Source organism: Ambystoma mexicanum, chromosome 6q (genome assembly GCF_040938575.1).
Source record: "Ambystoma mexicanum isolate Mex_15411 chromosome 6q, UKY_AmexF1_1, whole genome shotgun sequence".
NCBI lineage: Eukaryota > Metazoa > Chordata > Amphibia > Caudata > Ambystomatidae > Ambystoma > Ambystoma mexicanum.
The window spans coordinates 673,104,920-673,127,748 of record NC_090937.1 but is presented as its reverse complement, the minus strand read 5'-3'; the positions used below and the strand labels follow the sequence as shown (position 1 = coordinate 673,127,748).

Below are 22,829 nucleotides of genomic sequence, written 5' to 3'. Positions count from 1 at the left end.
AACTGACCACGTGAAGGGGGATCCCCGGTGTAAGGTTAGACCTTTGGGGGTCCACTCCGATATTCTGGCCTTCTCCTCCTACCAGGAAGAAGAGATTACAGGAGCATCCTTCTCCTCAGACTCATTCCCTAGCGGGATAGAGGCTGAGGTAGTTTTAGTTTCCCTGGGTTCCTGGGAGCCTAAAGTCGCAGAGGCTTATGCTAGGATTCCAGATAATACAAAGCACTACTTTAAAGACAGTGTGCTGATCAATGAAGTAGATACTCCAGCTCTTAGGGATAGTGGGTGCAGTCGAACTGTAGTGGATTCTACCTTGGTAGACTCAGAGGAAGTTGCCAGAGCTACTCTGATGCCCACTAAGTTGGCTGACGGCCCACTCCATATGTTCCCAGTAATACCTGTAAATCTTACTTTAAATGGTACAGCAGTCAGGATTCCAGTGAGCATTCAGAGAAACGTCCCAGGAAAGGTCTTGTTAGGTAATGATCTCAGAGCTTTAGGGCTCATAGGAGACACTGGCGAAAGACCCTACACACGGTCTCAAGTACGGGCAGCATTGGCCAAGACCAATGCGCTGCCCCAGCCGAAGGGGAAACCCAAGGCGAAAGGAGTCGACAAGTCAAGACGAGGGAAAGAGAATATTCCCCTGAGCTCACCTACCACTGCGGTGGAGGAAGTTGGTCAATCGCCCGGGCCTGACGAGGAGGTGGCGATGCCTGAAGTATTTGACCCCAACAACCATCCTGAACTAAAAGACTTGTTAGTTGAAGGAGGTCCTGATAGGGACGAATTCAGTAAAGGCCAACGTGAGTGCCCATCTCTGGAAGGCCTAAGGATACAGGCCTGCTCCCAGCTTGAGGGTGAACCTCCTGGGACGCATAGGATTTATTGGGAAGGTGGACTCCTGTATAGTGAGCCCACAGAGTCTACAGAAGGAGACCATAGGAGGTTGGTGGTTCCCCTTGCTGTTAGGCCCTTCCTCCTGCAGTTGGCGCATAAAGTTCCCCTTGCTGGTCACCTTGGTATGAAAAGGTCCAAGCAAAGGTTATCCATGCATTTCTACTGGCCCAAGATGGGGGTGCAAGTAGAAAGTCACTGCAGGAGTTGTGCCTCCTGCCAGTTGTCTGGTAAGGTTGGCGCAACAATCCAAGCTCCGTTGGTACCGCTCCCAGTTGTGGGGGTACCATTTGAAAGGGTAGGGATCGACATCGGTGGTCCCCTTGACCCGCAAACATCCTCGGGCAATAGGTTTATCCTGGTGCTGGTCGACCATGCAACCAGATATCCTGAGGCCATCCCATTGAAGACTGTAACTGCCAAGTCAGTTGCAAAAACTTTACTTGGCATATTTACTAGGGTTGGCTTCCCTAAAGAAGTTGTGTCGGATCGTGGCAGCAACTTTATGTCGAAGTATATGCAGGCTATGTGGAAAGAATGTGGGGTCACCTACAAGTTCTCTTCTGCATACCACCCCCAGACCAATGGTCTGGTGGAACGTTTCAACAGAACGTTAAAGAGCATGATTGGGGCTCTGGAGGAACCTCAGAGAAGAAAATGGGATCTTCTTTTACCATGCTACTGTTTGCCTACCCAGAGGTACCACAGGAGGGTGTTGGCTTCAGCCCCTTCGAACTTCTGTTCGGTCATCCCGTACGGGAACCCTTAGCCATTGTCAAAGAGGGATGGGAGATGCCCACTCCCCCTGTTACTACCAACGTAGTTGATTATGTGCTAGGGCTCAGAAAACGGATGCTACTTCTCATGGGCTTGGCTAGTGATAAATTGAAGGCAGGACAAGTGCTGGTGAAACATTGGTACGACCAGAAAGCTTCCCTCATCAATTTACACCTGGTCAGCAAGTCCTGATCATGAATCCCATAAGGCCGCGAGCTTTACAGGACAAATGGTCAGGCCCTTACACAGTGGTGGAGCCCCTGGGTGAGGTTAACTATTTAGTGGACCTTGGAAGGCCTGGACAGGCTCCAAAAGTGTTTCACGTGAATAGGCTGAAGGCTTTCGTCCCAAGAGTCGAAATCGCAGCACTGCTACTGGCTTCAGATGTTGAGGAAGAGGAGTCTGAACCTCTCCCCGACCTGTTCCAAAGCGGTCCTTCAGATAGCTCCTTTGAGGGTGTCCGAGTGGCCCCATACCTGACTTCTGATCAGCAGGCTGAGGTGAAAAGTTTGCTTAGGCAGTTTTCCCCCCTATTTTCACAGTCGCCTGGTTTGACACCTTGGTGCAAACATAACATAAACACAGGAGACAGTGTACCTACCAAAAGTAGAGGATACAGGATGTCAGACAAAGTACGGTCTTATATTAAGACCAAGGTCCACAAGATGTTAGACCTTGGGGTGATTGAACCCTCTAGTAGTCCTTGGTCCAGCCCTGTGGTTTTGGTTCCAAAGGCAGGCACTTCTGAATTGAGGTTCTGTGTGGATTACAGGGCTCTGAATGCTGTCACCAAGACAGATGCACACCCCTTGCCTCGAACAGATGAGCTGGTGGATACCTTGGGTGCCTCCAAGTACCTCAGCACGTTTGACCTCACTGCTGGCTATTGGCAAATAGCTTTAGCAGAACATGCCAAGGAGAAGACAGCATTTTCTACTCCAGATGGCCTTTACCAATTCCGGGTAATGCCGTTCGGGTTGAAGAATGCACCTGCCACTTTCCAGAGGCTTGTGAATCATGTTTTGAATGGGTTGGACGAATTCTGTCTTGCATATCTGGACGATATAGCAGTTTTCAGTGCCACCTAGGAAGACCATGTGAAACACCTCGGGATTGTGCTCCAGGCTCTTCAGAAAGCACACTTGACCATAAAGGCTAGTAAATGCCAGATTGGACAAGGCTCAGTGGTTTACCTTGGACATGCAGTGGTTGGAGGGAGGATACAGCCTCTACCCAGTAAAGTACAAGCAGTACAAGACTGGCCTACCCCCACTACACAATCCCAAGTGAGAGCCTTCTTAGGACTCACGGGGTATTACCACAATTTTGTGGCAGACTATGGCACCATAGCTGCCCCTCTGACTGCCCTCACAACTCCGAAGAAACCCAAGAAGGTAACTTGGACCGACGAGTGTGAGAAGGCCTTCAACGGCTTAAAAGACTCCTTGTGCCAGGCCCCTGTCCTCAGGGCCCCTGATTATCAAAGACCTTTTATCCTGCAGACGGACGACTCCGACACTGGGATAGGAGCTGTACTATCACAAGTAGATGAGAATGGTAAGGAACACCCTATTGGTTTTATTAGTCACCGGCTTAAGGACAGAGAGCTCAGATGGTCCACGGTAGAGAAAGAATGTTTCTCTGTTGTGTGGGCCCTAAGGAACCTGAGGCCCTACTTCTATGGGACCCAGTTCACTGTGCAAACTGACCATAAGCCGATAAAGTGGCTAATGAACATGAAGGGGGAGAATCCAAAGTTGCTTAGGTGGCCCATAAATCTACAAGGCTTCGACTTCACTATTGAGCATAGGCCAGGTGTCCAACATAGCAATGCTGATGGGTTGTCCAGAATGTTTAACCGACCTGAACAAGAGACTCATCCAGGGGTGGATTAGTTCCCCCTGTCCATAGTCTGGGAAGGGCGAGTGTTAGGAAAGATTTCGTAATTGTAGGTAATTTTCCTTCCATGTGGCAACCCCTAAACTTTTTGCTGTTGTTTTTCACCTTGTTCTCGACTTTGCCAGAGAAGTGCAGCCTTCTGCCGCACTCCTCTGGGCTTTCGCTCCTTTCTTACGGGGAAACTGACATGCCCTTAAGACAGTCAGTACCGGGAAACGCTGTTTTCCGTAGTTTCTTTTATCATGTTGCGGCTTTCGTGCAACACGACACAAGAGGGCACTGTAAGCTAAGTTACAGCTCTCTTGGGTCTCTAGCCTTCTACAGGCACTAGATACTCGTTTAGGATTGTAACTGATCGGTGCAAGTGATTCAGGGACGGGAATGGTGGCAGCGATCGTTTCTTGTGTTTTGAGCTCCTTTTGGCGTTCTAAGCGCGTTTCTCGCGCTTAACCCAAAATGGTGGCCTGGCTCCCAAAATGGCCAGACCACGAGGCTCCTTTGTCCTGTCCGCTGACCGTCTTGCTCCCTTCACCTTCCCCAGGTCGAGCCGACCCGGGGCCTTCCTTATTTGGGCATGTACTTTCCTGCGAAACACAGATGCTTTCGCGGGCTTCTACATGTCTTGTGTGTGCCTCCAGGATGTGGGCTGGGATGTCTGGTCCCAATACACATCCTGGGTGCCAGAGAGTCTAGGGTGGTGTGAATGCCTGGGACCACCGTGGTCCGTGATTGGTCCACGAATGGTGTGAGTGTTGATGAGCGGATCTCCCATTGGGTCCCCTCCGTTTTGGCGCAAAGGGAACCGTGGATAAGAGGGGGCTGGAAACACCACTACCATGTCGATCTCCTGAGTTCTCACGAACGAAGGAATACAGGAGCCAAGTATCCTGCAACCAAGAGGCTGAACTGAGGAATCGCTGGTGACCCGCTGAAGGACTGCTCCTCTGCACTGCTGTCGCCTTGTGAAACCCTTTTCACCTTTGATCGAACCAGAAGGCCTGTACTGGTACTTCGACCCTTGGAATAGCGGGAATAGCTATTCTCTGCATCTTCACCATCTCCTGCCAGTAAGCCTTCGGAAGCGTCTCTGGGCCATCCAGCTGACTGACCATCTTACACGGGAGTCTTGCTCTGTAACCGCCGCCAGGTTGTGTAGTATTTCGAGTCCTTGTCACTCTCACACGCTTCGTACACTTGGCGTTTCCAGGTCTGAAGTGAGTAGTGTACATTTGGCTCAGACACACACGGCCGCTCCGTTGCCCTGCTGTGGTAACAAACTGTGCGGGTTTCTTCGATTGGGATGTCTTTTTACTCGACTCTGCTGCTGCAGACTCAACACGACGACGAGACGTTCCCTGCTCTTCTGAACCTGCCAGCTACTGAAACTGACGCGGAGAAGCCTGGGTCTGCTTGCATCGGGGACCGGTGAGTAGCATAGCTAGGAACTGGTCGCCCTCCTGCAGGAGCCCATAGCTTTTCCCTGCTGTGTCAAAACAGCAGCCTTTTCCGTACTCGCGCTCTGCTTCTGCCCACAGTGGAGGCTGCGCTTGAGTCGCGGAACTTGTTCTTCTTCATTTGTGCACTAAACTGAACTGCCTGATTTCCTTCGAAGAGACTCCCCTTTTGCCCGTTGGCACCAGCGCGTGCAGGTACTTTTGAGCACAAGGCTCCACTCTTCGCAGGGCTCGGACTTCCTTTTAGTTAGGTGCCTCTGAAGGCGAACTGAGTCTAAGCATTATTTCGCACTGCCTGTTTTCCTTCCCTTTTAGGTGGACTACATATTTCGTGCATGTAACGCTTGAGACTTGTTGTATTTGTATATATATTGTATTGGTATGGTATGTGTTGGTTTACTAGAGTTGTATTGTGATTTTCTCGCTACGGTCATTGTTTTAAAGGCCTTGGAATAAATGTGTATATATTTTTAATATAGCACCTGTTTGGAGTAGTTTGTAAGTGTCCTTGCTTTGTGTGCTCATTGCGGGCTTTCAGTCACCCTCACCCCTCTTGAGACCTAGTCTTGACCGCCGCGATCGCTACCTTGATTGGTCTGGCTTGTCCAGAGGTTACCCTGTTGCAAGTAATTAGGTTGGCCTTCTGAACTTCTGCGCCACCAGGACAGAGTTCAGAAATCCGTCTTAACAGGTAACTCTGGTCCATTCATCCTCTGACTCAGAAGCACTGCTCCCAGAGGTGCCCGTCTGATCTTCCAGGTTTTCCCGGATTCAGCGAGCCTGGGAATGGCTGGCATAATGTGATCCCTGCTTGCTGCCAGGATTTGATGGGTCCCCCCCCCACTGACCTAACTGGGCAGAGGTTTTCAGGATGCCCTTAACGGGCCTACTCTCCTGGGGTTCCCCACTAAATTGCACTATGCTTGGGTGCCCATACCCGGATGCCCGCCCATCCATTCCTGGGAGGTACTGGCCTATGAGCCCCATATTTCTAGCTGGATAGTAATCTGCCATCCCCGTGGCCCTGGGCTCATGTGCGTGAGGGGACATGGGGGTGGCAGAGTCCAGGGACTGGGAGAGATGAAGGCCTCTGGTACTAGGGCTCCTGAGGTTATGCTCCGAAGTTTCTCTTTCCCAGCGAACCTCATCTCTCTCCGCCCCTGCTCCCTGTTGCAATGCAAGAGCCTGCGCTTTCAGTTCCTCAATTAAGGCCTTACTAGACTCTATCAGTCTCTCCTGCAACGCTACATGTTGCTGGAGCCTATCATTGTGCTGGCAGAGAGCCTCATTCTCTCTCTGTGCCTCCTGATTGGTCCTGGAGTACTGGGCCAGTCTTTGCTGCAGGAGGGTTACCTCCTGAGCTGTGTCCCTATTGGCTTGCTCCTTTCTTGCCAGAGCATCCTCCACCCTCCTGGTGTGCTCTAACAAGTTCTGGTGTTCTTTTTGGAGGTCACCCAGTCCCTGGAGGGCCAGGTGATTTTCTTCCATTTTCCTTTTTAAGTGGCAGACTTCCTGGCCTAAGGTATCCCTTTCCTGACTAAGAGCCTGCATCTGTGCCGCCAGGTCATCCCTTTGCCTTTGGAAGGCACCAGCTTTCTGGCGCTCCTGGTCAAACTCTGCCTGGGTATCCAGGTCTTTCAACATCAGTTTATTGCTTTCCTCTTTTTCCCTATCTAGGTGGCTTTGCATGGTGACTACCTGCTCAGCACATGCCCTATTGAAATCTAAATGTTGCTCCAGTTTTTTCTGGCTCTGCAGTAGGGAGTCCAAATCATCTTGGTACTCCCTCTGTAAGGCCAGAAATCTGGTATCCTGGTCAGCCTTTTCCTGTTGCAGCACATCCATATCCTCCTTTATTTTAGTGATGTACTGTCTGCTGTCATTTTTTGACTCCTGGCTCCTGAGCAGCCCCTGCTCAGAAGAGTCCAGATCAGATTGGGCCTTCTCTAATGCCATCTGTTGCCTATTTGCCAGATCTTGGCCTTCAGCACATTTATTCTGTATGGCTCCCATATATAGGTACAAATATGATGCTATCCTGGCAATCTTATTATGTTCATCTTTGGCTTTAGGGGCCATATATAGTTCACTCAGGGCCACATGTAGGGGACCCTGATCTCTCCATGTATCTGACCCTGTTTCAGTGACCTGTTGCGCGATTGCCTGCAACCAGACCGTTTGGTCCTGATGAGTCCACTCACCTCTCACAAATAGCTTATGTAAGAAATGCTCTCTGGCTATTTTGATGTCTACCAGTGTCGTCATTCTGGAATTTGAGTTCCTTCCTGACTTACAGAAGTTTGTATTTTATTTTTGCAAAACAGACCGTTTCCTTAGAGCGTTCCTTTGAGGAGTGCTTTACAGCGTAACACAGCGTGGTGATCCGACCAGATGTATGTCTCCTGTCAGTTAGCACACTGTATTAATCTGCACAAGTGATAAATCTAACCCAGAATATCCCGGCCCCCACTTTGTAAGCGATGTTCAATCAACACTACAGCTAAGTAAATTCCTAGTCTGGGATGCTGAGGAAAACCCTTATTGATGTATTTCTATGTCCAGTTCAGTACTCTGGATGACAACCCTTGTATAACACCCCCCTCTTAGAATCCCCCTGACCGCACTAAGCCAAGAAGTAGGTTTGTTTTGCAAATTAAAAGGTTTATTTGAAAAATTAACAAGATATATATCACACTTTTATAATAAATGAATAATTGATATCACACCTATGGATATAATGTTTATCAACAATGGGTAATCTGGCACTAGCACACTTCTTTACAATCAATGAGGAGTTAGTATAGGATGGATAACGTAGCAAAAATACTTTTATGGTTTCAAGGAAAAGCAATGAGGAATAAAATGCAGTACAGAAATACTTGATATGATTTTAGCAAAAGATAAGATAATCACTTTTTCTCTGGCAATTCACCCCTCCCCCAATGCAAGGTAAGAAATGGAAGGAGATGGAAAGAGGAGCACACAGTTCTCAGGAATGCAATCAAATTCAATACGAAATTCAGTTCCCCCCAGCAAGCTTAGAGGAAACAGGTAGAAGTTTGAAACACAGGCCCAAAATGCTTTGAATGTGATGACAATGAAGTGAGAATGTGCTAAAAATGCAAAATGCTTTTAATTCCCTCTAGAGATTCAGGGTGAGTGAGAGATGCTTGTTGGTATTAGTTCAGGCTCACTTTAGCAATGCTCTATGAGTTATTACCAGGTTGCAAACGGATTTTAACAAAGGAAGGAATGGAGCTGCTATTTTGACAAGTGGAGAAATTGAGCCAAATCGCAAATCGCGGTAATTTTTGCGAGTGTATAAATCGCGATTGCGCTAAAAGTATAAGGAGTAGGTTCTAGGCTTATTGGAAAAGTTAAATCTCGTTCCTAGGACAAACGGTTCCAGAGATACAGATGATTTAATAAAGGTAGATTTTTGGATTTAAAGTAAAACTCAAAATGACAGGTGACAGCTTGCAGCTGCAGAATTGACAGGTGACAGTTGTGCAGTTTTAAAAATTACAGATGACACGATTTCTAGGAGGCTGTTCTAATTAGGTCAAAATAGTTTGGATTAGATTATTTTAACTAAGAGATTGGGTTCTGCACAGTTCTGGCGGATACTCACTCCTAATTTTGAAATGAATGGGCCTCGTCACGGATCTGGTCAACACGTCCAGCGGCGGTTCTCTCTGCTCGGCGGGTCAATCAGGCACCGGTTGTGCTCACAGCGATCTGAGTCTGGTCTGCGGTTCCAGCAAAAGTTCTTGGCAAAGAATTCAAACAGCTCGCCCGGCTGTTGATTAGTTTGGTTAGGTTTGCTGGATTCTGAAGGCCTGCTGATAAATACTTTGGCTTGCAGTGGGCCTTCTTGGTTCAAAGTTCTGTAGTCTCTGTTTAGCTTGGAAGTCTAAGTGTTGGATCTCTGGATGTGAAGTCGTCGGTCAGCACGCTCCGCAGCAAATGGAATTGAATGTCCCTACCTGTCCCAGCAGTCTCTTTTTATGTGTTTTGGAAGTGGGTGTGTGCATGGCATAACTGAGCCTGCCCCTCTCTACTTGTCATTGGCCCAATTCTCCCCTCTCCCATGATTGGGGGAAGGAAATGGATTGTCATCATGATGAGGTCTGTTTATGGGTCAGAGGATCCTCCACTGGTCAATTTGCCCACACATCTATATTTGATTCAAATACATATTTCCCAGATACACAATTTGTTGAACTTACATGTACACATTATATATTCCTTATGGCCCATGCTTGTCCGCCTCTGATCTTCCTGGGGGCTTCCATTCACAAATGACAACATTTTGCGCTTTTTGACTGGTTTACCAATATCGGACATTTACCAAAAATTACACACATGTGCGCAAGGAGTATGGACATTAATTGATGAGGTGTCCGATTTTTAACATGCAGACATTTGGAATAAAACCCTATTTTCCGCTAGCAACCCCCCAGAATACACCACAGGGTCCTAACGCCTCTTAAAACGTGCACAGAAAAAACACAAGAATAATGATATTACTTATTTAATTCTGACAAGTCCGTACTATGAATTATCCATCTTTTTTTAAAATTATGCTAGCCCAGATGGGTGTGGTTTAGGTTCCAAAGCACATGGGGGAAGCTTCTGTCTGCCCCCGCATCCAGCTCGGGTGGCTCCCAGAGGCACTTCTCCTCCCACTTCTCCCAAGAGGAAGCCACTTTACGGCCCCCCCAATATAACATTTGCCTGAGTCCAGGAAAAGGCTTTGTTCAACCTCCTGCAGGTGCCCCTTCCCTAATCTAATCAGAGAGGTGTCAACTCCTTTTGGTGGGGAAGCAGGATGCAGCTAGGCCTGGGAAGAGTGGCTGAGCAGGTCTCTCCTGTCGGGAGTAGTTGTCAGGCAGAATTCAGCTAAATGTCACTTTAGTTCCCAGTTTAAATCAAACTTACAATTTTTACATATACATTATATAATGACTTCCTTCAAGTCATTTCAGAATATAGTTTTACATTGTGTCCACCTCTTAGCAAGTCTTTCCTCGGCCTGGTTTGGGTTCCTCGGTTCAGTTTTACACAAAAGTCTGGTGGTTTTAAAACGCCGGCTTTCTGATAGTGGTGAGTACCGGTATTGCATCCATTTTTGGGATCTGTCTTGAATTACTGCATTTCAATAGAGTGGTCTTTTGCTTGATAGTATAGGACCCTTGCTTAACATTGTTTTGATGGCATCCTTACAGTAGAGTGGTGATGTGGAACCCCCCACAAGAAGGTTGTATCTTTGGAGTTGTCTTGTGCCAACTGCGCAGATCTCCTGGATTCTGGCATGAATGTGGGCGGCGATAGCTCATCCCCACATCCACCCAGTCTATAGATTTGGTTTGTTCTGGGATAGAATAATGGGCGACCTGGGATAGAATAATTGGCGGCGTCAGCTCATCCCCACATCTACCCAGTCTAAGGATTCAACATGGGTCAAAACCCTTGACAAACTGACTCTCCTTGGTTGCTCACAGAATGGAAAGTGGTTGTGTCGAAGGTTACTATTGTGGGACTGCCGAGCTTGCAGGCTCTCTCCTCCCCTGACACCCACTGCATTGTAGAGGAGGAGCCAAGTGCCTCTACCGGAATTCCCGCCCCCATTTTGCCTATATGTTGGCAACCGGAAATTGTGACATGTGCAAAGCCAATAATGGTACCTATACCGCAAAAAGTCCTTGAAACAAGATATCCATTGAGAAAACCTTACATGATGTATCCGCAAAGAAATGACAGTCTTCTGAAGATAAGTGAAAGGGAAGACTGGTGACATCACATGAAGCAATAATGACGCACCAAGAAGAGATGCTAATGAAGAAGGTGAACAGACCTTATAGAATCTGATGGCGAAGTAAAGAAATTTGAAATATTTCACATGAAAATGAAGATTGCCCATTCAGAGAACACTGAAAAAATGCAAAGCCCTTTTGTAATTGTACAGATGCAGTAACGCAAGTAGACCAAGTAATCATGATGCTGAAGTAGAGAAAAGACTGCAAGCGGTGTCGCCTATATATATATACATATGTGTGTGTTTATAGAATCTCGGATGCTCCACACCACATTTCAGCAAACTTCGACCCAGTGAATGGAAGGGCTGAATATGTGGCGCAGTAGAATAAAACAGCTGACGGCGAAGGAAGATTTGAGAGGTCTTGTCTGTCCCGGAGTCAAGGGTTGAAGCAACCAAGAAACTGGTTATCTATTCGAGGAGACACAATGAATGTGAGAAGCAAGATGGGCTCCCGTGGAGGCAAGGTCGGACTGGGACAAGAAATAGGCCTGGACACTCAAAATAAAATGGCCCACCCCTCACCTCCAAAAAGTGGCCCACCCCTCACCTCATGACCCTTGACCTCTGATGACATCACCGAAAGTGATGTCATTTGACCCCACCCCAAAGTGACATCCCGGGAAGCTATGAAACATGACGTGGCATCAAATAGCATTGTTCCTAAGTACACTACGAAAAATATGGTTATGATTTCACTAATGTGATATACATTTCATACAAGAATTGATCACCATATTGATCATTAATATATGTGTGTATAGATCCATATTGTCAAATTACCTTGATTGTAAGCAGATATCCAAGGCCAAATGATAATATGTTATTGTATAGCACTTACACTTAAACTCATTTTTTATAGAACAAATATGCATACAATATCACCCAGCCTGTGTTGGTACTCATTTATGGATCTAAGAAGGATGAAAGGCTGAGATGGCCTTGCTGGAATTCGACCCTGCAGATCACACATTCATCGCAGCAGTGAGCGCTCAACCCACTGAGCTATCATATTGGCTATAGTAAAATGAGCAATCATTCTGTAGTGAGCACCATTAAACTGGTAACAGATTTAACAGCCAGACCAGTTGAATTCATCTGCAGGTCTGGTGCAAAGTTGGCAGCATGTCAAGCCTGCATGCATCTACTTGCAGGCTTCAGAGGTTGGCAAAATAGGGAAAGCAGCACACTCACAGGACATCCCATACTCTGAGCACTTGTTACCTCATACATGCAAAAAATCATCCTGAACAGCATGCCAGGGAGATAGGAAAGAATGGGCCTCATTACAAGTTCGGCAGTAACCTTGCCGGTAAAACGGGCAGGCTGCCGCCAAACGTGCACATTTTTTTTGTGCACGGGAATGAGCAATTACTTGGGCACTACAATGCCGGTGGACCCGGTAATTGCCCATTCCCGGGCGCCAGAAAATATTCTTCCCCAAAATGGGGAGGCCGGATGCACCGGCACCATTCGTGAATGGTGCCGATGCATCCGACATGCTCTGCTCGGGACTGCCGGTCCGACGGCCAGGTCAGACCTGGCGGGCAAAAAGGTACCCGCGAGTAGAACTCGTAGTTTGCCCGTACGGTAACAACGGTACCAGCAAGCTTACCAGTACCGTTGTTAATGTACCAGCAAACTTGTAATCAGACCCAGTACAACAAAGCATTCATTGTGGCTCAATGAAGTCAATGGCCACTTGATGTGCTATTGTCAAATATGTCTACACTGTACAGAAGCTTTTAGGCACAAGAATTTTTGTCAAGTGACCGAGGACACCGAGATGGAATGTATTGTGATGATCATAACAGAGACAACGGCAGAAAAAAAAATGCTATTACTGCAAATTGTGTAAGGCAAAATACATAGTCCGAAATGGATGCTTATTCTACTCTGAAATTGGTAGTTTATCACCAATATCCCTAATACATATTTATCACTAATAAAATAGCACAGCAACTCCAGGGGGCCATGTGCCCCCTGGAGGGGTGGCACAGTGACAGTTACCAGCCAGGCGGTGTTCCCGGCTCTTCAACTTTGCATGCTGCAGCAGCATGTGAATGATGCATGCATCATAATTTATGATCTGCACACATCATGCATGCAAATAAATCATCAAAGCAAGGTAACATGTGTTACCTTGCTTTGTTGAATTATGCCGTTGCAGGTGTTATTTTATTTTTCAAAAAGAATGTTTTTATTTTTTTCAAAAAGGTTTCTTTCAAAATTCTTTTTTTTTCAAAACTGGCCCCGGCATGGGCAGAAACCAGCCCTCACTCCCCAGAGATGATTTCGGCCCGGCCACGGTGCAAAAGGCAGAGGGTCCAATCCGACCCTGTGAGGAGGTGTAATGAAAAAACCCAAGAAGTGCCAGGTTGTATTAATTTAATAATATTAAATACAATGAAGGAGCTGAAAACGTGGTGGCCTGTCACATGGTCAGAGGAAAATAGACTGTGTGTAAACTATGCCGAGATCAGAAGATAAGGCCATGCTCCCTCTCCCTTTTATTCTCAAGCACAGTGATCCCTTGCAAGGCCGAGTTCAAAGGACTAATTGCATGGCAGACAGTAGGAGTGATCATGGATGTTGGGCTAATTGGGTGGGTCGGCATGACCAAGCCAAACCTCCAGCACCTGGGGCATCAGCTTGCGTGCTGCTAGCGAGTGGAATATTCCAGAAGAGTACAAGCGTGGCAACCAATTGTAGAGGGCCACGTAGCAAAGAGCCCTATAGTTTGACAGCCAATGAAACATTGTGTATTACTATGACACAGAAGATGACTTGCACTAGTGGTGGGCTTAGCTGCCCACCTGACCTTAAAGACCCAATCACGTTTCCAGACCCCATAGAAAGTATACTTAGATGTTCCCCTTAAGCCTATCACATCCCCTAATAGGTTTTCTTATTTTGCCACGTAATATGACATCATTTATGACAAATCTTTGTTATAAATATGTGTTTTTCACATGAATCATTGAGAGAGACTTATGACTGTGCGGTGTCCGTTGATGCCCATTGTACTCCCGGTTTTAGACAATTGCAATTACAACAGTTGTGTTTTGCCAACATCCTGAGTCGGTCTGATTATTTGTGCTAGAGTAAAATCTGCATCCCCATCCATCCCAGATAGCGCTACCTCGTCTTAAAGGACCGAAAGGTTCAGCATACACAGAGAATGAACATGGCTTGCGAATATGTATTCCTCGCTGCTATTTCCCTTCTGTCAGCAAAGGAGAAGGGAGGGACGAGTTCCTGTACTTTTGTAAACATGCCATGCTATCCATGCCATGCTAGCCAGCACTTCCAAACTCAGGCATGCGCGCCCACTTGGCGGCTAAATGTAAAAACGCAGCTCTGGAAATGAAAGGCTCAATTAGCTGAAACACACCATATAGCGTGCTCATTGGCAACATGTGCCATTGAGGCACGGTGGTGTCCTTTCTCTGCACTCTCTTTCACGCACATTATATAATTATATTCAAGTTGCAGTTCTCCGAAAGATGGTGTAAGGATGGCTCATCGGCAAAAATAAATGCTGCTAAAGTAGAAAGGCACATCCACAGGGGCGTTGCTCATCTCCCCCATTTCATGGAACCTGCAGGACGAAGCTGGTAGCCTTTCTATTAAGAGGAAAGGAACCGTCCCCCTGTCCTCTCAAGAATCAAACATCAAAGTGGATGTTTTCTAGCCTTGCAGACTGTGGCTTCTTTTGGGGGTCTTTCTCAAATATAATGAATTCTGAGCTCCAAATCCCAGAAACGTGAGGTGGGGCTGCGCTGTACAAAAGCGCAGAAAGCCCCCCAGCTGCAGCGCTCTGCCTGAGCTGCCAGGGTTCAGAGTCCTGGCATTGCTGATTGCTTCCCTAGCTCGAGTCTAACTACGTGGATTGCAGGTGACACTTTGGGATCAGGTTCATGCTCAGTTGCTAAAGCTCCATACATCCAGGTGCAAGAGACATTACTCAAAGAGTGGAAAGCAGGCCTTTGTTTGACTTTTGATATTTGAAGCATGCTTAATGCATTTAAGTTCCAAGCCATCCCCTACCATTGCCTGGTAAACTGCGCAACTGCTCAGAGCTCCTCTGTGCAGTATTTGTACTGGGAATGCATACATTGATGGATTCATGCGACTGGCTGAGTCGGATCACGATGGAAAACGATCCTGCGCATCTCTTTGCTGTCAGATAGCAGTTCAACTTTTCAGCTCTTGATCTTTAATATCCAGTGCACCTAGAATACTGATAAGGAATGTCGCCTTGGGGGATTTTGGCCAGAGAAATAAGCACATCAAAATGCAGAGGGACAGAAAGTCCATTAATATACCAAAGGAGCATTCTATCCAGAAAGAGCATGCATCATTATAACAACAACAGCAACAACAACAATAATAATAATAATAATAATACTAATACTAATAATACTAATAATAATAATAATAATAAAAATAATAAAAATAGCTACTTCTGGAGTGAAAACGAAACGCTGCACTGTCCTTTTCAGGTTAAATATGAGTTATTTTTCGGCAGAAAGTTTGCATATCTGTCACCACCAGCGGTGCAGCGCTAGCTGAATTGAAAGCGTAACAATACAACCAAATGTGCAGGCCATTTCCACCAAAAACGTCTACCCACAAAAATGTCTGCCATGCATGACCTGGCGGCAGTACTTCAAAACCCTCCCACCACTTGGCGTCTTGCCTCTTATCTGTATAGAACACCTTGGTCACCGTATACGCACCCCTTGCGGCTGTGGAGCCCGCTGTAGCTGCGGGACAATGTGACAATGCACCCCAGTTAAAACCCTAAAGCGTGCTATCAAGTGCATGGACCACTTAGCCATGGTTTTATGGATGGAACATCACACACAAAACCATGATGGCATTGCATGCGCATGCCAATGACATAGCAAACTCATGCCGATATGGTAAGGACTTGTCAGCGTAAGCGTTGCACGATCCTGTTGCCTACTTGCATGAACACTGCAGGGAACACACATATGCTGTGATGCTGGCTTTGGACCTATCCAGTCGGATATGTCAGATATGTAACCGCTCACAGCCGTACCCTCCACTTATTCACCGTGGGACATCTAAAAGCCGATGACTGCATGCACTCCTCCCACAAAGTGATGCAACAGGAAACAGTGCTGTAGCTATCAGTGTGCACTTGTAGATCGCAGGCCTTTGGAGATTTATTTGTGTAGATAGGCAGGCGTTAGAGGTGCAGGCAGATGCCATTAATTTATGACAGAGCAGTTCAGGTTCTGCCAATGATAAAAGACCAAGTCTTACGCATGTGTGTCCTAGACACAGAAGCCTCCTTTTGACTCTCAATGGGAATAAATGACCCTCCAACTCACATACCCACCCACATTTGTTCACGTGATGCATATTATCCATCAAGAACGGGAATGACCCGAATGACGCTGTACTGGTGCAATGCAGCGCCCAAAACGTGTGCAGAGGTATAAAATGAGAACGTTTTTTAGTTTGGGCTATTAGGTGTCAATTGCGACACCTATAATGCCCAAACTATTAAATTCAAATAGTGATTGATGTATTCATAGGGAGAAAGGCTTCTGACCAGGGGCGCACGCGCTCATCTATGCTAGAGGTGAAATGGCCGTAGGCAGGGGTGTTGCTAGATCTGGACAAGACCCGGGGCTACGCTAATGTCGGAACTGTCAGGACTGGGGGCTAGCTAGCCTTTTGGTTGTGGCTCCTGAGATTCTATCCGGGGCTACAACCAAAAGACCCGACGCCATAGCCCCCTTAGCCACCCCCTAGCAACGCCTCTGGCCGTAGGATCAGCGGAACGATGGGTGCTGATATTTGCTTTATGGTCCCTTTTCCCTTCCTAGGGTGAAGTTCTGGGCGTCCACCAGGGAAGATCATATCCATCGCTGCCAAGTACTCTGGCTCCCGACTCCTGCATAAGATAAGTGGGTGGGCTATTGTTTATGTCAAGAAGTATTCATATCTACTATGTCACAGAGTGCTGCAAACATGCATTGTCTAAGTTTAGCACAATGCATCTCTGTGGATGATGCTATCATGTATGCGTAACAACAGTGCCATCTATATTTCACATGAAGGTGCCAGACACATTCATCTGAGTGATATATTTGAGAAAGCTAATACACTGTGTAACAGAGAGTGCTGTAATCTGTATTACCTACTGGCAGAGTAATATTTTTTACAGGTGATATAGTGTTAGGCAAATATCTGCCCACAAGAATAATCGCCCAAACTGTTGGCATTGTCAATGCTTGTTTCACTAGCAGCTCAAAGATCCCAGGTTTCCTTTGCCGCGGCATACACTCTGTTGGTGGCTAAGCGAGCCCACCCTCGTCAATGTAAGAAGCACGTCTCTGACAGCCCTGGACCGGAGCGTCGAAGTTCGAATTGGTGCAAAGGTAACTTTAATACAGTTTTAATTAGTATCATGCGTGAGCATGTAAGAGAGAAATAAGGTGGCAGATTCATGGAATTATCGGCACAGAAAATAGGATAGTTGCATGCGCAACTGTGAGCAAATCCCCTTTGTCGATTCATAGAATCGAATGCGCAGTACTTTTCCTGGACTTGCGTGGACTTTGCGCTGGCTTGGCACGTCTGTGCGAGCCATCAACGGCCTTTGCGAGACTCCAAGCAGAGCATGGGTGTGTCTTGTGCAGAGGGCTGGGAAGGGGACGGAACACCAAAAATGGGGAAGAACTTGCATAACAGTGGGTGGTCTGAGGGACAGCCTAGAGGCAGTCCCTCACAAACCCACAATTGTGCGGCACGAGACATTTTCATGGACTCAATCGCCAATGTCTCGGCTGGGAAATGTCCACGCAAGTCCTTCATACGATGAGCCATCCGGAGGAAGGCGTAAGTACACTTGCGCATAGGATATTCAGTCTGCAGGTGGGGTGCATGTACTCAATCGGTGGTTCCGATGGAACCTAAGGGTGCGCATAAGCAGTCTAACGGGGTGCAGGAATGTTTTATGTGGGTTTGCACACAGACTTCCTGAATTATTGCTGAGTTACGATTTCATATACGCATGTTATTGGGAGGGCTGCTTAAGGGGGACCCTATACACTGTTTGAAGGGTGCATGTATACGCGCCCGGTGAGCATCCAAATGTAGCTGTTCTGGCTGTACAGGCTTTGCGTTTGGACGTGTCAAGGGCATTCCGGGCACAACTTCCGAAAATAGTTACTTTGCGCTGTCAATTCCATGAATACGTGTGGCACGCATTTTTCTTTTTGCGTGCAGGCTCGCGCAGTGCTCTGGTCTGCGCACAGCGCTTGCAGGATTTCAGCACCCATTTACATGATTCCGCCCCGCCCCTTACTGTGTGCAGCAGCTCATGCTAATTCGTATAAACAGTAATTGTAAACGTTTTGCAATTTTATACAACCACTAGACCTCATCCTACTGTGACCTCGAACCCCCAACCTTTCAGTTGGCACCCACATGCATTAACTGCATGTGCCACAAAGACTACGTGGGCTACAAAGCCAGCACTGGAAAAGAAAACATTACCAGGGCCTGTTATAGGAATACCTTTTGGATTTAAGTTTGGATTTTTTCCTTTAATGCATTTTTAAAATGTCTATTCATTTAAGTTTAACTAATATCCTGCTGGGAAGTTTAGCATTTAATGCAAGGAGAATTAAAACATCTTTTATTATTTTTGACCTTTTCATACTCCCTGCTATCCGCTTAATTACATCTAACTGGAAAGATTTCTACAAAAATACCTATTAAAGTTTGGTGGAATAATATATATTATGTAACTCACCCTATCTCTCTTTCAAGCGTGACAAGAAATGGCAATACTTTGTTAGTTATTTAAATGATGTAAATATTGAACCCATGTATGTATTTTATTGATAACATTGTTTACATTAATAGCAGTGAGTCATTTGCTATCGCTTGACTCCACAGGTAATTCAATGTACTTTTTTTTCTTCCTCTTTCCTCTTTTCCCCCGGTTTTTCTTTTCTCACATTTTCAGTCTCAAATGATGTATACTCTGATAATTTAATAATAATTGTTTGTATTTTAAATGTGATCTTATTTATTAATCACTGATTGTCATTGAGATTATTGATCTGTAATCTGAGTTTGAATAAAATAAAATTGTATAAACTAAAAAATAAAATATTTGCTAATGCTAAAGGGACGATTTCCCCAAATCCCAGTGTCTCTGAAAGCCTGGCTGGCCTAGGCAATGGTCAGGCACATGCGGGCAGCGGCGTTGCTAGGGGGAGTCAAAGGGGGCTATAGCCCCAGGTCTTTTGGTTGTAGCCCCGGATAGAAGCTCTGGAGTTATAACAAAAGGCTAGCTAGCCCCCAGTCCCGGCAGTCTCGCCATTAGCGTAGCCCCAGATCTTTTACAAACCTAGCAACACCCTGGCATGCGGGTATGTGACTGACTGATCCAGCCCAACCATCCTTAATAAGTACAGTGTTATCCGAAATTTCATTGACGTTAACGCTGGAAAGTAACCTAAATATTTCTGAATACAGCTGAACAAAAACCCCACGCATAGCTGAAAGACTGCATCCTATCTTAGGGTTAGGCAAGCTAAATATTTCTGAATACAGCTGAACAACAACCCCAAGCATAGCTGAAAGACTGCATCCTATCTTAGGGTTAGGCAAGCTAAATATTTCCGAATACAGCTGAACAAAAACCCCAAGCATAGCTGAAAGACTGCATCCTATCTTAGGGTTAGGCAAGGAAATACAGGGCAGCCATGCCTACGCAATACACAAAACGTGGCCATCGTGTATATATGATACACATGCCATGCACTCCATGGTTGGCTCTGTAGAGCCATTGGTTAATGAACTAAGTGAAGAACTGAGTCAGCGACCTTCTCAGCCAAGTAGTGCCAACTCAGCCTGGCATCCTAATGGGGTGGGTGATTATGGGATTCTTCATGAATAGTGCCTCGAAACTGTAACAAAGCAAGTGGTATATATACAACTTGAGGGATAGAGGGTCAGTGTATGAGTGCGCGAGTGTCTTGCGAATCGTTTAAATCCTTTGGAGTGAAAAGGGGAATAACCGACAGAAAGGAGGAAGGGTAAAGAGAGGCGAGGGGACACGAAGTTGGGTGCGAAACCCAGATGTTGTTGGGTTTCGACACCAGCCTGTCAACGTTCCCCTCGACGTCAGGGGTGCCAGGAGAGCAGACATCCCAAGTTCACGATCAAAAACACAGGCTACAGAAAAGGGAACACGGAGCGGGATGAGAAGTTCCAGCATCCTCCATTTTGTCTGATGACAGACTTGCAGCACATAAAAGCCTGCAACGAAGGTCCAGCCTTCACGTATATTTGAATTAACTTGGAGTATTTACCTACAGATAATAAAGCAGTGGCGAGACTCGAGAGCAAAGGAGGGGTGTATTTCCATGCGATCACCTTTAACCACCTTAAAGGAAAACATCCTAGAGTTTGCTTTCAGTGGGGGGGGGGGGAGGGGCGTTTGTGGCTGAGGGGGGTCGCGGACGGGAAGGGGGCTGAAGCTGGAAAGGCGCATGTGTCTTCAAATGTTCATCTAAGCTGGAGCAAAAATAAAGACCAGTCAGCAAAACACACATTGTGAAAAATGTCATATTTAATAGATGCAGAATTCATTTTGAGATATATATATATATATCAAAATGCTATGCTGCAGCTGAAAAAGATGTTTTTTTTAACGATATCAACTGAAAATGTATATTAAAACATAAAGGGTAAAACAAGGTTCAAAGCACATGCCTGTACACTCATGAATTATTTCACATTCAGTTTCCGTCATAGCTCCTCAAAGGGGGTTACCATTACCGATAGAGCTAGTATACAGGCACCATAATTGCACATTTCCCAATGAATTCCTTAAGTGATGAGGCGAGAGAGCTATGCAACCTTTAATGTCATTCATTTCATTTAGAAACCTTCAGATTGGCTGACCAAAACAGTCAATGTTAATAAAGGGAAGGAGACATTTTGTATACAGCATGTAGACCATTTTCTGCCACTATTAATGCATTAAATTCAAATTTATTCCACGTGTAAGAAGAAGAGCAAGCAGTCGAGATGCCAGTCAGTTTTTCGCGTGCACAATAGAAAGCTTCTTTTTTTCCCCTTTTCTATATGGCATAGTTATTACCTCGTTTTCCATTTCATTCATTCATTTTTGTCAATTGTATAGCGCTTCACCATAATTATGGCTCCAACGCGCTGTTAGCTTGCAAATGCACCAAGTATTAGATGACAGCTATCAGACATATTATTTCAACAAATCAAGATTTTTTTTTAGAAAGCTCAAACGCATAGCATTTAGCAAGCCTCGTCAAAATAATGATGATTCCAGACAGCGCTGCGTAGGTTTGCCGAGAAAAAGACCGCTTACTCACTGCTTTGCCATTCAGATGACTTCCCATTTTCGACACTGGCGCAAGAGCAGCTTTGCAAATAAATGATAGTTCCCGGTTTGCTGTGTGCCAACTTTGATGTCAGATGAATGCCGTCTGCAAGAGAGTATATATTGTGAAAGGTTCCCCTCTTCCTGCCCTGGGAAATCCCTGTCTCTAGACCGCCATTTCGCAGCTAAGAAGACAGCGGCACTCTTACAGCCTCGCATGACTACATGTTAGCCCACATGTTTCCACATGAAAAGCTACGGTGGGTCTCCGCATGACTACATGTCTGCCCACATGTTTCCACATGAAAAGCCACGGCTGGTCCCCGGATGACTCTACAGTAGAGGGTTCCCCCGGATCTTCTGCTGAAATGGTAGAGACTGAAAGGCCACGAGCGCACCACAAGGAAGCCGACAAGGGCACACACCGTCCTACGCAATGGAAAGGGCAGATCAGTCCGGGGGAGTCCGGACAACAACGCGAAAAATGAGCACTGCAATTTACTGTAATGCCAGGCGACATTTACAATTTCTAGGAATTCGCCTCATTTCATCATTTACCTGCTTGTTTACTTAAACCAGAGAAGTCCAAAAATAAAAAAGTACCCACCCACTGACAAACAATTCAACCCTTAATTTGTTCAAATGCTCCTCCCATGAGTGTCGTGGGTGTGAAACTGCGCAGCACATGACAGGCAACTTAGTCGTCATGAAACGTGTTGTTCTTTATGTGTTCCTGAAAAGTTGCAGATTGAGGGTGTCTGTGGGACCTGTCCATCCATCTATGCAACTGTATATCCATAAATCGATCCCTAACCCATATCGCCACCCGTTAGTCCGCCTATCCAATCCGTCCATCCACCAATGGCATTGCTTTCTACCTTGAGACCCGAACTCCTGTGTCGCTCCATTCAGAGGATGGTCATTGACTTGTACACGGGTGGACTTCTGCTCGATGTAAAGCAGGGTAGTACATCAAACATGACAATGGATTAAGCCACAACTTCCTGGCACCAGCTAACTGCAGAATACACTAGTGTCATTTAATCTGTTAAAGAGCAAATACTATCCGTCACTTATTAAAATTTGACAACTCAAAGCTGGACATTTGACAGTTTAGGTCTAAGCCCAGACAACCAAAGTTCAAACCTGGGTATCAGCATACGCCCCCCTCACATTCCTATGTGTTAACCCCACTATGCACTCCATCTCCAACATTATTAAATCATTGGGCCTCATTACGAGTTGGGCGCAAAGGGATACCGGGCACCGGTAAGGACACCAGTGCCGATAATCCCTTTGCTCCCTATTCCGAGTTCCCTTAGTAGGTCCCTTCCTTAACGCCTGGTTTTACCAAGCGTTAAGGACGGGACCCGTTAAGGGACTTTAGAGCTCATAACAGTACCACAATTTGCGGTACCATTATTAGCGCCTTCCGCCTTCCCATTGAGCCCTATGGGGGCTCAAATGGGAATGGGGAATAGCTTTTTCAATTGGGACTTACCGGTCCTGCAAAGGTCGGAATAGACCAGTAAATCCCCATTGAACGAGGGCGGACTCAGTACCGGTA

The 22,829-nt window shown here is 46.2% G+C and overlaps 1 protein-coding gene across 1 annotated transcript in view; it reads right to left on the bottom strand.

Moving 5' to 3' along the window:
• TNIP3 (TNFAIP3 interacting protein 3) overlaps positions 1-21,392 on the bottom strand; it is a 451,042-nt gene extending 429,650 nt beyond the window's left edge. Inside the window, exon 1 of the mRNA XM_069631170.1 lies at positions 21,255-21,392. Coding sequence (XP_069487271.1) covers positions 21,255-21,281 — 27 coding nt within the window. The 5' untranslated portion in view covers positions 21,282-21,392. The remainder of the gene's footprint in view (positions 1-21,254) is intronic.
• Between the last annotated feature and the right edge of the window lie 1,437 nt (positions 21,393-22,829).